The sequence below is a fragment of the Rhopilema esculentum genome, chromosome 19, assembly GCF_057945365.1.
Source record: "Rhopilema esculentum isolate cy_ngs chromosome 19, ASM5794536v1, whole genome shotgun sequence".
NCBI classification, from domain to species: domain Eukaryota; kingdom Metazoa; phylum Cnidaria; class Scyphozoa; order Rhizostomeae; family Rhizostomatidae; genus Rhopilema; species Rhopilema esculentum.
The window spans coordinates 4,452,921-4,466,841 of NC_142833.1; the positions used below are offsets into that span (position 1 = coordinate 4,452,921).

Here is a 13,921-nt window from a genome sequence, read left to right on the forward strand (position 1 = left end):
TAGTTTTGATTCATTTTCTGTGTAAAGTTTAGGCACTTTTACGCGATTTTCCCATGCACCGGAGTCAATACTTTATCAAATCATTATTAAAAAACATTTTAATTTACCAGCAACAATAAGGCTGTTAGTTCGACTCTCAGCAATCTTTGCAATAAGTAAGATTGGGTTTACTAGCATTTGTTACAAGCGAATAAAATTATCAAACAATTCTATTCCATTTTCCGCTTCGTTAACAAAGTAAATGTTTTTTATCGTATGAATTAAGATGTTTTCATAAGGGTGGCTATTTTTTTTTAATAGTCATATGTAGCGCTTTGATAAATGAATATAAGAAAATATCTACTTTTTGCACATACTGCATTGTTGAAATGAGAAAGTCTCGTCTATCATACATTTGTTTGTATTTATTGATAGGGCTAGCATTCTTGCAAATATCTAGTTGTCTGCACATCTGAAAATATCAACCATAGTATCTTGTGTAGAACTTGTTTTAATTGAGATGATCGCATTGAGCATGTAAATCGGAGTTGAATCTTAGAAATATCCTGTTCTTTGCACTCATATGACAAATCGGTAAAGAGTTATGTTTGTTTATTGTAACTGAGTCCCCGTTTAAACTGCAGGAAAAGAATGGAACCAAAGCATGGAACTCCTTGGTTCCGTTCTTGTTTAGGCACGATGACTTTTTTTAATCGCATTTACACTTGAGTAAAAAACGGAACTTCAATGCGGAGCACGCGCAATGGTGCGACGAAGTAGTCTGACATTATCAGAAAATCTCACTTCAACGCTAGATTAAGCCGCGTTTTCAATCGCAAAAAATAAGTCCGTCCCTGACTGTTCACACTTTAGAAGACCAGCATGACTTGGGAACGGACCAAAAGAGCTTCGCTTTTTAGCGAAACCAAAGTAGCCTGTGCCCCAGATTCAAATACGTTTAGTCTGGGGTCTGGAACTCAGGCTAAACCAAAGAACAACAGAACCTTTCCCAATGTAGCAGGGAACCAAGATACCTAGAGTAAAAGCAAAATCTATTGTCGCTTTTTAGACACGGAACCACCGACATTGTGGTCATCATTTATTGAGAGTAACTTATTTTTTCAGGCATTTAGAGTTTTGAGTGAACTACTTGGAGGAGACGCTGTGTTGGGTTTGTGAAGGGTCTGTTGGGAAACAGCGGAAAGCTCCTATTGATTTTATTTCTTTTGAATCTTTTGCTTTTTGGCAACTTATTGCCCCTAAACAACTAGTAATTTATAACAGTTCAAAGCAAAGTTTTACCAAATTGAAATATTGAATTACGACCCTGAAGTATAGTTTAGAAATGCCTCTTTCATAGTACCCTGGGTACTATTGCCACATAAATCGAACGTGAAAATGGAACATAGGAGCCGAGAAGCGTCCTCCTCCGCTTTTTCGCTGCTAACTTCTTATTCCTCACTCGAATTTTGTGGCTTTGGTACCCAAGGTTCTTTCTTAGCTGTTGTTATCAGAATTCTAAGTAATTCTCTAATGTCCTGGAACCAGGTGTGAATTTACGAAACAATACGATGTTTATTAATTTTGTTTCCGAATCTTTAAATGTATTTACTTTTGCAGGATCGGGTTAAAATCTAGCCTTCTCATAACAATAGGTAGCAAAAGTCCTGTTCTATCTACTAGTTTTTATGTCATATTTCAGCAATCTAAAGAAATACACCGTGAGTCCGTTGCAAATGTTAATCTAATCTCCGTTCTGCTTTCTCGCTACAGGCTAACATTCCTCGTATTTATCCCCAGAAAAATCACCTTTATCTCTTTTATTCTAAACCAATTCACCAGAGAACCTTTTGGTCAGTACAGATGATCATTGCAGAGCGACATAACAGCACTCGATAAAAGTCAGTAGTATTAGTCTAAAATCTGTAAGAAACGAGACCTCGACACGTGACAACTCACAGTATAAGCTGAAAGCTATTTTTTCTCTGGCAAAACACGTTTGTAGATGAGATGAGATATTTAATTAATGTTTATAAATTGTTAATGTAGAAACAGAAGCCGAATAAAACATTTGCGAAAGGATTTGTGACTTCACACATGATTGCTCAAAATATTTTGGAGCCTCCCATACCATTATCATGTTTTGATGCCATGTAAAGTTAGGATGCAGATGGCTTGATTGGCGAGCAGCAGTTTTGATGAGGTATTATATGCGTGAATGGCTGCAGTTTCAATTAATATTTTATGTTCATGGGCCGTTATTTCGTATACCAAATGTATAAAAGCAAGGATGCAAGAATCAAATCGCTACAGCGGCATCAGACATAATTGATTGCGTAGATCGTCTTGGCTTCATAACATAGTCTACTGAAAAAGCAGAGCGCAAAATAGAGGTTCGGATAAATTCTTAAAGACCCGGGCATTTGTATCAGTGTGCTTCACCAGCAAAACCATCATGAATTCGAAGACTGTTTTAGGATTAAAGATTTTAACGATGATTTTGGTCTCGATAGCTTTTATCTTCTATATCATAGCTATTTCCACTGACCATTGGCAAACGACAAAGTACAAAGTTGGTGTACATAACATTGGCATATTCAGTGGTCACAGCCATGAGACTCAAAGTACTTATCAGAGCTTGTATCAGTACACATCATCACACAGCGGTATATGGAATGGTTGTGCGACTCTTGAAGGCAAGAAGATCTGCTCGACCTTAAAGGCCCAGTTTGGTAAGAAAATTATTTCATGTTAAATAAAAAAACATGTTAACTGCAGAAAACAGCTTGTGTGGGAGGAGTGAGTTACCCTCTAACTTTATGCCGGGTGAAAATACCCCCTAATCTTTTATGAAACTTTTTTAGATTTTTTATTGGAGAGACGTTTACAGGTCTATTTCAAGCAGAATTCCCCCCCCCACCCCCTCTAGTTTCTTCATTAATCTGATAAAAGAGCACATGGTGAAAAAATAGTCGTTAACTTCCTTATTTTCTTTACCACCATCTCGTCTTGTCGATATACTGTATATTAACCTTTTATATTTCTCATTGAATCTAAAAATGGTTGTAATGCTACAGGGTGATCTCAACGAAAAAGATACTCTTTTATTAGTGAATGCGCTCTCAGATTACTGTCCGGCTTCTACAAGCATAACATAAAAAAACTAATTATAAAGATTTGTTTAAAAAAATCTGCTATTTTTTATAGAAAACATTGAATATGAATATATATTACAGAAATCTGTTAGACTGTTATAGCAGATGAACACGCAAAGTTTTAGTTCACTTTCTAAGACAGAAAAAGGCCTAAAAACGGTTTCTTCATCTAGATTTTCCACATGCCCGATTCAGACAAAGGCCATGTTTAGATATCGATCAAAACCTGTTCAGGCTTGCAATCTAATCATGCAATCTAAAAGAACTATTATTAATATCTACGTGCTTTTTTATTTAGCTATATACAACAATGTTCCGCACAGGACTAGACATCTCATATAGCGAAACAAGCAGTTTTGCTATAGATGTCAATTAAGCATAATTTTTACTGTCCATAATTAAATAGTTTGTTTAAGGCAAGAAACATGTGTGGAAGCTGCTTCAGACGAATTCCTTTCTTTGTCTAGACAGTTCCTACTCATCTACTATTGAGAATATTCTTTCAGGATGACAAACATTGTTTCTCCGTTGTAACGTACAAGCGGTTTTGTTTGTTTGAATGTTCTTAAGGCATTAGCATTCGGATCAGAGGTCAGAAACCCGTTTATTTTGTGTTGTTTTTATATTCTCATATTCTGATGCAGATATTTTTAAGCGTATTTACCTCTAATGCTTAATTTCAATCGTGGATTAATGCAGTCTTCGTATCTATGCTTTGTTTGGCATGTGGGAAGAAACTGCTATTGCTGCGCTAAACAAATTACGGATTAGCCTCAAATTGACTGCTGGTGCAATTTATGGCTGTCGGTTAAGGCCAATCTCCATTTGGCGAAAATTTTTCGCTTTTTTGCCAGCGAAAGGTTATGAGCATGCGTATTTGAATTTTTTCGCTTCCTGTGTTATGCGAAACGATATAAACTATCAAAAACTTGATGGACATTGAAGCGATCGAAAATTTCAGGAAAGATCGCAACGTAATTCTGGGAATCTGTTATGTAAATAAGCATTGTAAAACGAAACGGCGGTGTGGTCTTAATTTTCACGAATTGGATTTTCCAACGAAATATCCATAAATATTTCCTACCTCTAGCGCTAAAACGATTATGAAGAAGTTTTATCTTCGAGCTTTGACATATTTGAATATGCGAAATGCAGAAGTTAATTAAGAGAATAGGTTTGGTGGCATGGCATGTATTTTAGTGGGAGCCCTTGTAATTGAAAAAAATTCTTTCAAATGTCCTGTTTTGGTTTCCTTGACATCAAAGCACTTGAAAACCGGAATATTTAATCGCGATTTTTGAGCAATAATTTGACACTTTTGCGGAAAACCTATTTGTGTTCCTTTCAAAGCATTTCACACCTAACTATTTTTGCGGCTCATATAACAGCCTAGATCTAACCTTTTGAGGGCCCAAGATAAACCATTGAAAGCAGAAAGATATATATATCTAATATAGGATAAATGATAATTGATTCAATCTGGTAAAATAATTTGTTGGGATGGTCTGAAGCAAACAAATCAGACTCTTTCGGGGTCTTGTAAAATGAAATATATCAAATTGCTTCCAAAATTTGATTGTTTAATTGAGAAAATATTAAATGAAATTGTATTTCAGCTTATGATTAAAACATTGAATTATTGTAAATTTTGATTTATGAGTTATTTAAGCCAGTTTTATTGGTAAAAAGAATTTGTATTATGCTGCCTGATGGTCTCATGAATCCGGGATCGGAAAAAATGTACCTTTGTAGTGTGTTTGTTTGTTTGTTTGTTTTAGGGCATGTGCAAAATATTCTCAGCAAAAGCTGACACGATTTAGGTTTTTCTATTAATGATGAAAATATTAATTTTACAGCTTGGATACGGTCTGTTCGTGCGTTCATGGCCTTGACGATCATTTCAATGGCTGTCGTGTTTGTCTACGTCATCGCGGCCTTCTTCAGACCGGACTTAGTCTTCAAATTTCCCGGTGTCATGTCAGTTATAACAGGTACTTACAATCTAGATACTGTATTTTCAAGCATTACAGCTTCAGGTGCATTAACATTCCTACTGAAGACCCTTGCTTTTAACTACGTTAAACAATGCATTTGTGATATACCAAACGAATTATGAAACAATGGATAATTTGCAGCGCACAAAGGAACTTACAACTAGATATAATAAAGTAGGGGCATGGGGGGTTATCCCGGGGCATGGTGCCAGTAGGGGACCTATTTTAATGCAAGAGTAATATGCTCTAAGTACGATTCCACTCAATGTTTTATAGCCAAAATATTCACTTGAATATATTTATAATTAATGCACTATTTAAAATAGTTTAAACTAACGAGTGATGGAATAGACTTTCATTTGTAGGACAATATCGGCAAATGGTATTTTTCTTTTTTCGAACGGCTTTTTCTCTTCCAATTGCTTACCATTACTAGTTCAACCACTCTTCCATTTTATGGTAATGCAATAAAGAAATTTGGAGCTCAAAAACCTCTTTACTGAACCGTTTATGAAGTTGTATTGCCTCTTCAGTCAAAGTTGGTAAAACATCACGTGTTTCAAATGGACAACAGTTTCTTCTAATTTCCTGCACTGTTGTAAAAACTCGAGCTTATGAAATATGCTGGGCTCCTAAAAATCTTGTTTAAATTCTTGCTATAACATTGCCAAAAGGATCATTGAAAATATATATCACAAAATCTTCTCCTAACTTGCGCTTCATTTCCATTAAAGAATGCCTCAAGCTCTCCTTCTTCGCGGACCGTGTTTCCTTCAAAATAATGTCTTGTCGCAAAAGCAACCGTTTTTGTAAGAACGAGGATCAGAATCTTGTATCACACTTAAGTCAGCAGAAGACAGTGAAATAAGTTGAAATGAATCAAAAGGTCCAACGAAATTTGCTTGGATGCGTATGGAGAGAATATTGTATAAGTAAGGCTTAATGTGTCTGTGCGTATACTCAAAACACATCATGACAGAGCAGTAGGCATGTTCCCTACACTTTGTAGTATTCGGAAACAAACAGCTTCTAAACATTTCAACATGATCTAAGTTAGCCAGAGAAGCATTTTCTGTAAACAGTTTGATTGTCATCGCTTTCAGTATGAATTCTTAATTGTCTATTGCCTTAACCAAAAAAATTGTTTGTTTTAGCTCTGTTTGCCTTGTTGGCATTAGCAGTCTACACAGGAAAGTCAGGTATACCAGCGGACAACAACAGGTTGAAATCTGCATTCTCTTGGTCATTTATTTTGGGATGGTCTGGCTGGGTGCTGAATATAGTCGTTGCAGTGCTATGCTTTATCATTCCTGATGACTTTGATAAGATTCAAAACAACAAACTCTAAAATTCGTCAAAGTACTCTTATTTTATAGATTTTTCTAAAAAAATTGATTTGATTTAATTTGAAACATTTTATTTATTGGTTTTATCAGATCAAACTTTGCAAAACAGTTTCGCTAGCTTTTTTTATTGTTTTAAAAAGATCGTAAATATCCTGCAGTTTACATGCTAGCGTCTCATGGAACTTTTTCTACTTTACAACATATGTAATAGATTAAAATATGTAATAGAATTACATGGATGCATGCACAATATTACGTACATTTCTATGAATTCAATATTTTGTTTTCTTTTCAAATAATCCTGTTTAGAAATATGTTTTTTATTATTTCAAAACATTCAAAAGTTTATGAAAAAATTCATATGCACTGTATCGATCGAATAAATATTTTGGATATCAATGTTTTATTTATCTCAATATCACGGCAGTTGATAGAAAATATTAACCCAATGAGCTAAGTGTAAACAAGATAATCAAATTTTGTTAAAATCGAAGAAACTATGTAATAAGTCAGAAATCTGTGAGCTTTTTGCTGCTTTGATAATTTAAATCTCCATGGTGTTATGTTTTGTGGTGGGTGTTTGAATTCTAAGCACAATTGTCAGGATAAAGCTAGTGAGATAATTATCTTATATTTTGTCAACAAAAAATGTTGTACTTTAATAGGGGATGTACCATTTTGAAAGGCACTGTTCATAGCAAGTATACTTTGAGTAATTTCTTACGATATGGTTGCTTCACGATCTATTTTCCCAGGCTCTTACCGAATTCTTTCAGGTGTGTACACAGTAGAATTTCCTTAAGAGCATCTTATAAGGGTTTGATTTCAATACTTCTTTGCCGATAACATTGACAAAATAGCAAAATCTATGGTTATGCATCGTCTAGCTGGTATTTTTAAATTAGGCCCGATAATCGAATAATTATTATACTCTGAATACTCAAAATAATTCTTATTCTGTGAGATAACTTAATACTTTCCGTTTTCACTGTCAAATTGACCACTTTTCTCCATTAAATCAACAAATTTTGCACCAAGATTAATGTTTTCATTTTGTTTTAGCGGTATTTGATTTCGTCATAAAAAAGTCATTTTATTTCAAGCAAGAAATGTATATTCGACCTTTATTTGTAGATGGCACGAAATAGAAGGAAAATAGCATGCTGAAATACTTATTCCGGATACTCTTAAGAGTTTAAACGTTTGATTTTTAGTCCTACTTTTATGATAAGAACTACTTTTCGTCCGACAATCTTCAGAGTATGAACGTCGGATAGTGAGCGAAATAAGCAGACAATTTATATTCAGATGTTGATCGAAATAAACGTGAATGGAATTGGGGCACCTTAGTTAGAAATGATGACAAACGTTGAAAGGTAGAAATGATGGATCTCCCATTTAAGACTAGGACTCTATGGAAAATTTCAAAAGAACTGCTCATCCCAAATCTTCATCTCGAAAATATTTGATGAAATTCGCCTATCCATTCACGTTCGCAAAATCCAACCCAAAAAAGTTTCGTTTAAGGTCTTAAAGCTAAAAGGAACGCGAAACGCATTCTATCCCACATGCATGCTGTTGAACAAGCGCATCAAAGGCGCCAAGTATGGAGGGAAACACCTTTTCCTGCGGTTAGCTGTTGATCTTGCGAAATGATGTACAGATTCAAATTCTTGCAAGCTGCATGCCGCCGCGCGCAACCATGTCACAAAGATGAGAAGTTTCCCAATGTGTATTAAATATTAGATGATTTGACAATTCTACAGTCCTGGAAAACAGTTCAACAACAATGGCGGATCACGAATTTGATCCTAATAGCATTATCCCTTGTACGTTTTTCAATAGCCAAAGACAGTTGCGAATGAAAGAACGTGTCATCATTAACTTGCTCTCAGGAGAGTAGCTTTGAACATTCTACCATTTTTAAAACTGCTGTAGTACTTTGTGAGAAGCTACGTAAAATCATACAAGTCTGTGCCTAAAGCGTTTGGCTATGTCCATTTAGCTATTTTGTAGTTATTAGCTCATTCTGCAAGCAGCGAGCTTTCTGGGTAAACCAACAAGAACATCATTATTGAAAGAAGAGAAGCACGTGCCAATGGCTTAGGTGAGTTTCTTGTTTTCCTTTTGTCAGCTCGTGGCCTTAGCGCTTTTCGTGACCAAAGTTTACATGATCGCACCATTAGATAACTATATTGTTGAGTTCCTGCAAAAAGTATCATTAATGCCACTGATGACAAACTTTCATGATGCCTGGTTGGGTTAGTAAACGCGGTATCGGAAAAATATACCGCTCTAGGCATCTTCGTTTGGTTAATTCAAACGCTACAAAACGCAAATCACTAGAATCACCCAACAATATTCATTGTTTGTTTATATTTTTCTCCCAACTACATCTTCTTCCGCTACCCCTTTCCCAAAAACAATGTTAGTAGTATAGAAAAATACCATACGACTTGCAAAAAAACATGCTTTGTTATTTCCTACGCCGTTTTGTAGTAAACCAACTGTTGGTTACCAACATGTCAGGGCCATCGGAGCCGGGGGGACACGGTGGCACAGGCCCCCCCCTGTTTGGAGAAAGTGTGAAAAGTGCCCTTTTTGAGAAAAAAATATTGCGTGTACTATTTTGACAGCGAGATATTTCTCCTTTAGACGCAAAGTAAAACAACTTAATTCTTAATTTCTAACAACATTTACTGTGAAGAAGACTGTCTCTTTGGCGAAAAAATTTCCTCAGTGTGTCGCCAGTTGTTTCCCAGCCGGTTACACACCGTATTCTCTCTAATGAACGCAGGGTCACTCATTTCATCTTTTGGCCTCAGAGAGGGGTGCCCATTGAAGATAGATATCCACCAATAAAAAACTAAGCTTTGAAATTCAAACGATCATTGTTTTTACAAAAATCAATATTACATTTGCATCATACTTGTTAATGCAAAAAGAATTTAGAAGATGTCAAATTCTTCCGGGTAGGAACCCTCGTCGACTTGCATAAACACTGACGTAGCATCTTGAATATCTGAATTTACAGCATCATCTGTAATGAGCACTCATTAGAGATTTTTTGCACAAAAAGGAAGCGCTCATTAGAGAGAAAACGGTAGGTCGACCAGTGTACTACTGTGCAGTGTATATAAGCTCGGAAAACTTAATTTATCTAAAGATAACAATTTAGCTGTTTATTTTTGTCTTGCTAAATTTTAGAAGAGATAAAGACTGAAAATTTGCTTTAAAGACTGAAAATTTGCTTTGAAATAGATAAAGCCTAAAAATTCGATAAACCCTTTCAATTTTGTAGACTTTATTTTTTGTTTAAATTGTAAGTTTTATGTTACTTCTATATGAGTTTTTGCATAAATGTGGAATTATTTGTTTTTGGTATGTTGTAAATATTAAATAATGTCGAATATTTGTCGAATATAATGCACCTGCCATAAGTACGGGGGAAGGATGTGAGCCTGCCGCGATCTACACTTACAATAAATATCAAAACATAATAAACAAATCGAATTTTAAAGAAAATATTAATCACACATTGACGGAACGTCAACACAAACAAAAGATGTGTTGTTTTTTCAAATTTCTGAATTACCATGAAAACTGTCCTATTTTGGCAATAACCAATGTTACGAAAAAATATATGTTTAAATATAATATATAATATATGTTAACAAATGAATATACGCCCTTTTTATACCTTTTGGCCTCCCTGCTTAAACCCGCGTCCAGCGGCCCTGACATGGCTAAAGGGGGAGAAGGGGATGGTTGAATTCACCTTTGAAAGCTGTCTTTAGTATAGTATAACTTTTTGCAGACATTGTAGGTAAAAAAGTTTCTATTTAGTACGTTTTAAAAACTTCCAAACGGTCTCTTCTTTGATTAACTAACTCTAGGGTCTAGCATGGAATTAAAGGTGCATGTTCGAAAAAAGAGCACCAAGGTTTTACCAAGCAAAGTGAGACCCGCGCTATGTTAAGCCAAGAAATATCCCTAGTTTTAATCAAAAGAATATAAATTCTGTATTCTGTATTCCTTGAGCTAGAACCATGGCAATTCACGCAAATGTTGGGTCAAGGTACAAAATATATTGGAGCACTGCAGATTCTGCTCATGGTTATAGAGTTGCCAAAAGCAACTGGCAAATAAAACACCAAATATATAGTATTTCAGAATATCTATGAATATTAATCAAGCCTTTTTTGTCACCTTTAACTTAGAGTGGGATAAAATGATTAAATGGTATTAGCATAGATCCAAAAATATAAGTTTTGTCAAACAAGCTAGTCAACTTTTGTATTCAACCTATATTCTCTTAGATTGGAGTCTGCTTTGATAAATAGTAGAGAAGGTTCTGTCTGGTTTTGGATCAAAAGTCTAAATTTTGCTCATCTTTGTTTTAAGTAAAACTGTACCTCTGGGTCGTTTCAAGCCTAATTAAGAGGATGTGACAAATATTTCTTCATCATTTATGTGTATTTGATTACAGGAAACTTGAATTTCGTTCTATTTTAAAAAGAATGGTGGGAATTATATTCCGTTGTGTAACAGCGCATCATGCAACACAGAGACATGAAGCAAAGACAGCATTTGCATGTCAATCAATGTAGGTTTGTTTTTCATATAATTAACATTCTTGTGCAATATAATAAATATAATTTTTATTCATTCTTTGAACATTTATTTATAAACAGATTTAGTGTTCACGAACAATATTTTCTTAGGCTGCATAAATTTCGATTAAAGCTTTTTAGGCGAATAATCATAATTCTTTATCTATTCTTACTAGATTTTGCATTTTGAAGACACAAAGCTTTTTTAAACCGATACTGTCTAGAATTTTGCAGAATGACAATTGCAACTGAATGCTGTATTTAAACAAAGGTAATAAGATAATGCTCTTTATTTAAAGCTAAAAAAATCTATAATTTGAAAACCATACTCTAGTGTCTCTAATAGAAGGGGGAGGTAACAGAAGGGAGTATTCAATCCGGCCATTTTTCAATAGAAGGGGGGCGCTAATAGAAGGGGGTGTTCATGTCGACCAGTCCTCAATAGAAGGGGGTGCTAATAGAAGGGGGTGTTCAGGTTGACCAATTTTCAATAAAATGTCAGCAAATTTCAATAGCAAAGGGGAACTAATAGAAGGAGTGCATGTTTGTAAATCTTTTAATTAAAAAGCAGTGTCTTGGGAGGATTCCCCTCAATTTACGCATTTCGTTCTCAAAGAAAGGAACCGCTTTTGCCGAAATTTGACTTTTGCTGACCTATCATCTTTCTGTGTAGAATATCAACTTTTGTCAATATGACAATACCCAAATTTTTTTAATTATTAGACTAAAAAAAAACTGTCCGTTTTCCATTAAATAATTTTTCTAGTAGCCATGTAATAAAGACATTTTGCTAATTCTAAATTTCAATTTCGTTTTGCTTCCTCTACCTCTATCTACTTGCAGTGTAGACATATTCTTGTGACGTCAGTTGGAATTGTTTTACATGGATTCCTTGATCTCTCATAACACACCATCCCTGAAAACAACGATGAATTTTCAAGTGGTCGCTTTAGTTCAGTTCGAAGCAAAATAGTTTCTTTCCAAAATTATAGAAAACTAGATTTCACCTCCTCATTACGAGAATGCACAGCTTAATTTAGTGAATTTATGATATGAAAAAGACTGTTTGTGACTGAGAAAGAATTATTTGTACTTTGCTTCAGCGTTTTGCTGGTTGTCCTCTTGAGTAGACAATCGAGTTAAAATATTTTGTAGCAATCTAACCTTGGACACTTTATAAACAGCGAAACAACTACTACTCAGGCTTAAAATTCGCAAGCCAACAACCACCACCTCTATGCCTAGGCTCCTAGATAGGTAAAATTTTACTGAAACGTCAATGCTGCATTTGTACTACAAAAATCTCTTTTAAATCCTTGTGCTGTTCGGTTTTTTTTACTAGAACTTTTCTTTAATCATAGGGATTAAATTTTATGTAGGCGTTTAAAGTAGGTTTCCCTTTAAGGTTTATTCAGTTTTTTATTCTCGTTTTCGGTAGAAATCGATGTGACCTCTAGGTTTTCTCTTTACATTATCTTCTCTTGGCTATCGAGATCTCTGAAAGCTTAGAGACAGGGTTTGACACTAGTTTGTATTTGTATTGCATAAAGAGAAGGGTTCAATAGCCCACTGACCATAACGCAACTGCAGACATCAGGCACCGCGGAACAGGGGGGCTGGGGGGGCTTTAGCAAGAAATGCCAAATATTAAGTTGCAAGCTATCAGAAAAGCCTCTTTTTATACGGTTTTAGCCCCCCCCCCCCCCCCACTTTTTTTAGACCCCCACTTTTCTCAACGCTCCGCGGTACCTGGCAGACATTGCAGCTAGAGAGTTGCTCTCTCCCTTGCAACCTTGCCTTCTTTGCTCTTGGCATTTCTTATTCATTTTAAAGCTAATAGTCACTAGTGTCTTCCCAAAACACCCTTCAAATGTTTAGTTAGATGTCATTTATTGATAATATCACATTATCTTTGTGTTATGTCGTTAAATTTGCATAATAAGCAGATTCGTAGAAAGTGTGGCTTGATACTTCTCCGAAAAAAGACTTGATAGACCGGAATATCAAATCAAGCATTTTAGATCAAGCATTTTTAACTGCAATGCCATGCCTCGTATTTAGCTAGAGCCTGCACCAGATCCAGTAAAGTTTCATGTTGTTCTATAGGCTCTTTTAATATCTCGTATTCTCGTACAATTTTATCAATACTTACACACGGTTCACTATTTTACAAGAGCACGTTTTTTTAACACAGCTGGAATGCTGGTGACAATGTAAAAACAATAAAAGACGATTACATCTTTAGCTCAGGTTGTGACAGCATTATTAAACAACCATCCTCCTGAATGAGAAAATTCAAGTCAAATTTAGCAATTCTCATAAACCAGCGGTAAAGTTTGTTTGATCAAAACGTACCTTCAAATTGACTCCCAGTGCTCTCACCAAAATAGCTACAATCACTACCAAAATTTCTTGGAACACCAACACTTTGCGCTGTGCTTTTCTTTTTTTCATTTGTTTTCCTGAATACAATTACTTCCACCCCCTTTTCCTCCCAAAATAATGTTGAAAGTATAGAAAGATATCATACAAGGCACACGAAAAAGCGTACTCCATATTCCCTTCCTTCCTTTTTTCTATTGTAAATCAACATGCCTTTGAAACTGAATTTGCCTTTGAAAACTGACGTTAGTGATCCAAGACTTTTGGCAGTGATTGTAGTTAGATTTAGAAGATTGTTGAATTTCAAATGCCTTGTAAGGGTGTTGAAAATTTGCAAATGCCAGTATGCAAATGCCAATTGTAATGTGTGAGGCAACCCTTCGTCTTCGTGTGATGTCCTTACAAAGTGAATACAGCACACGCTCGTAATCAATTTCTGAAAATTTTTCAGC

General features: G+C 35.2%; 1 protein-coding gene across 1 annotated transcript; it reads left to right on the forward strand.

Annotated features, from left to right (window-relative positions):
* The first annotated feature begins 1,696 nt into the window (after positions 1-1,696).
* Positions 1,697-6,750, forward strand: LOC135688573 (lens fiber membrane intrinsic protein). Its single transcript, XM_065205485.2, has 3 exons — positions 1,697-2,711; positions 4,991-5,125; positions 6,283-6,750. The coding sequence occupies exons 1-3, from the start codon at positions 2,435-2,437 to the stop codon at positions 6,474-6,476; spliced, it is 606 nt and encodes a 201-aa protein (XP_065061557.2). The 5' UTR covers positions 1,697-2,434; the 3' UTR covers positions 6,477-6,750.
* Positions 6,751-13,921: the final 7,171 nt, after the last annotated feature.

What these genes read in the sequence shown, in the direction of transcription:
- LOC135688573 (XM_065205485.2), top strand. Translation starts at nt 2,435, where the DNA reads ATGAATTCGAAGACTGTTTTAGGATTAAAGATTTTAACGATGATTTTG. An exon ending in GACCTTAAAGGCCCAGTTTG is followed by an intron (nt 2,712 to 4,990) that starts GTAAGAAAATTA and finishes TTAATTTTACAG; the next exon opens with CTTGGATACGGTCTGTTCGT. An exon ending in TGTCATGTCAGTTATAACAG is followed by an intron (nt 5,126 to 6,282) that starts GTACTTACAATC and finishes TGTTTGTTTTAG; the next exon opens with CTCTGTTTGCCTTGTTGGCA.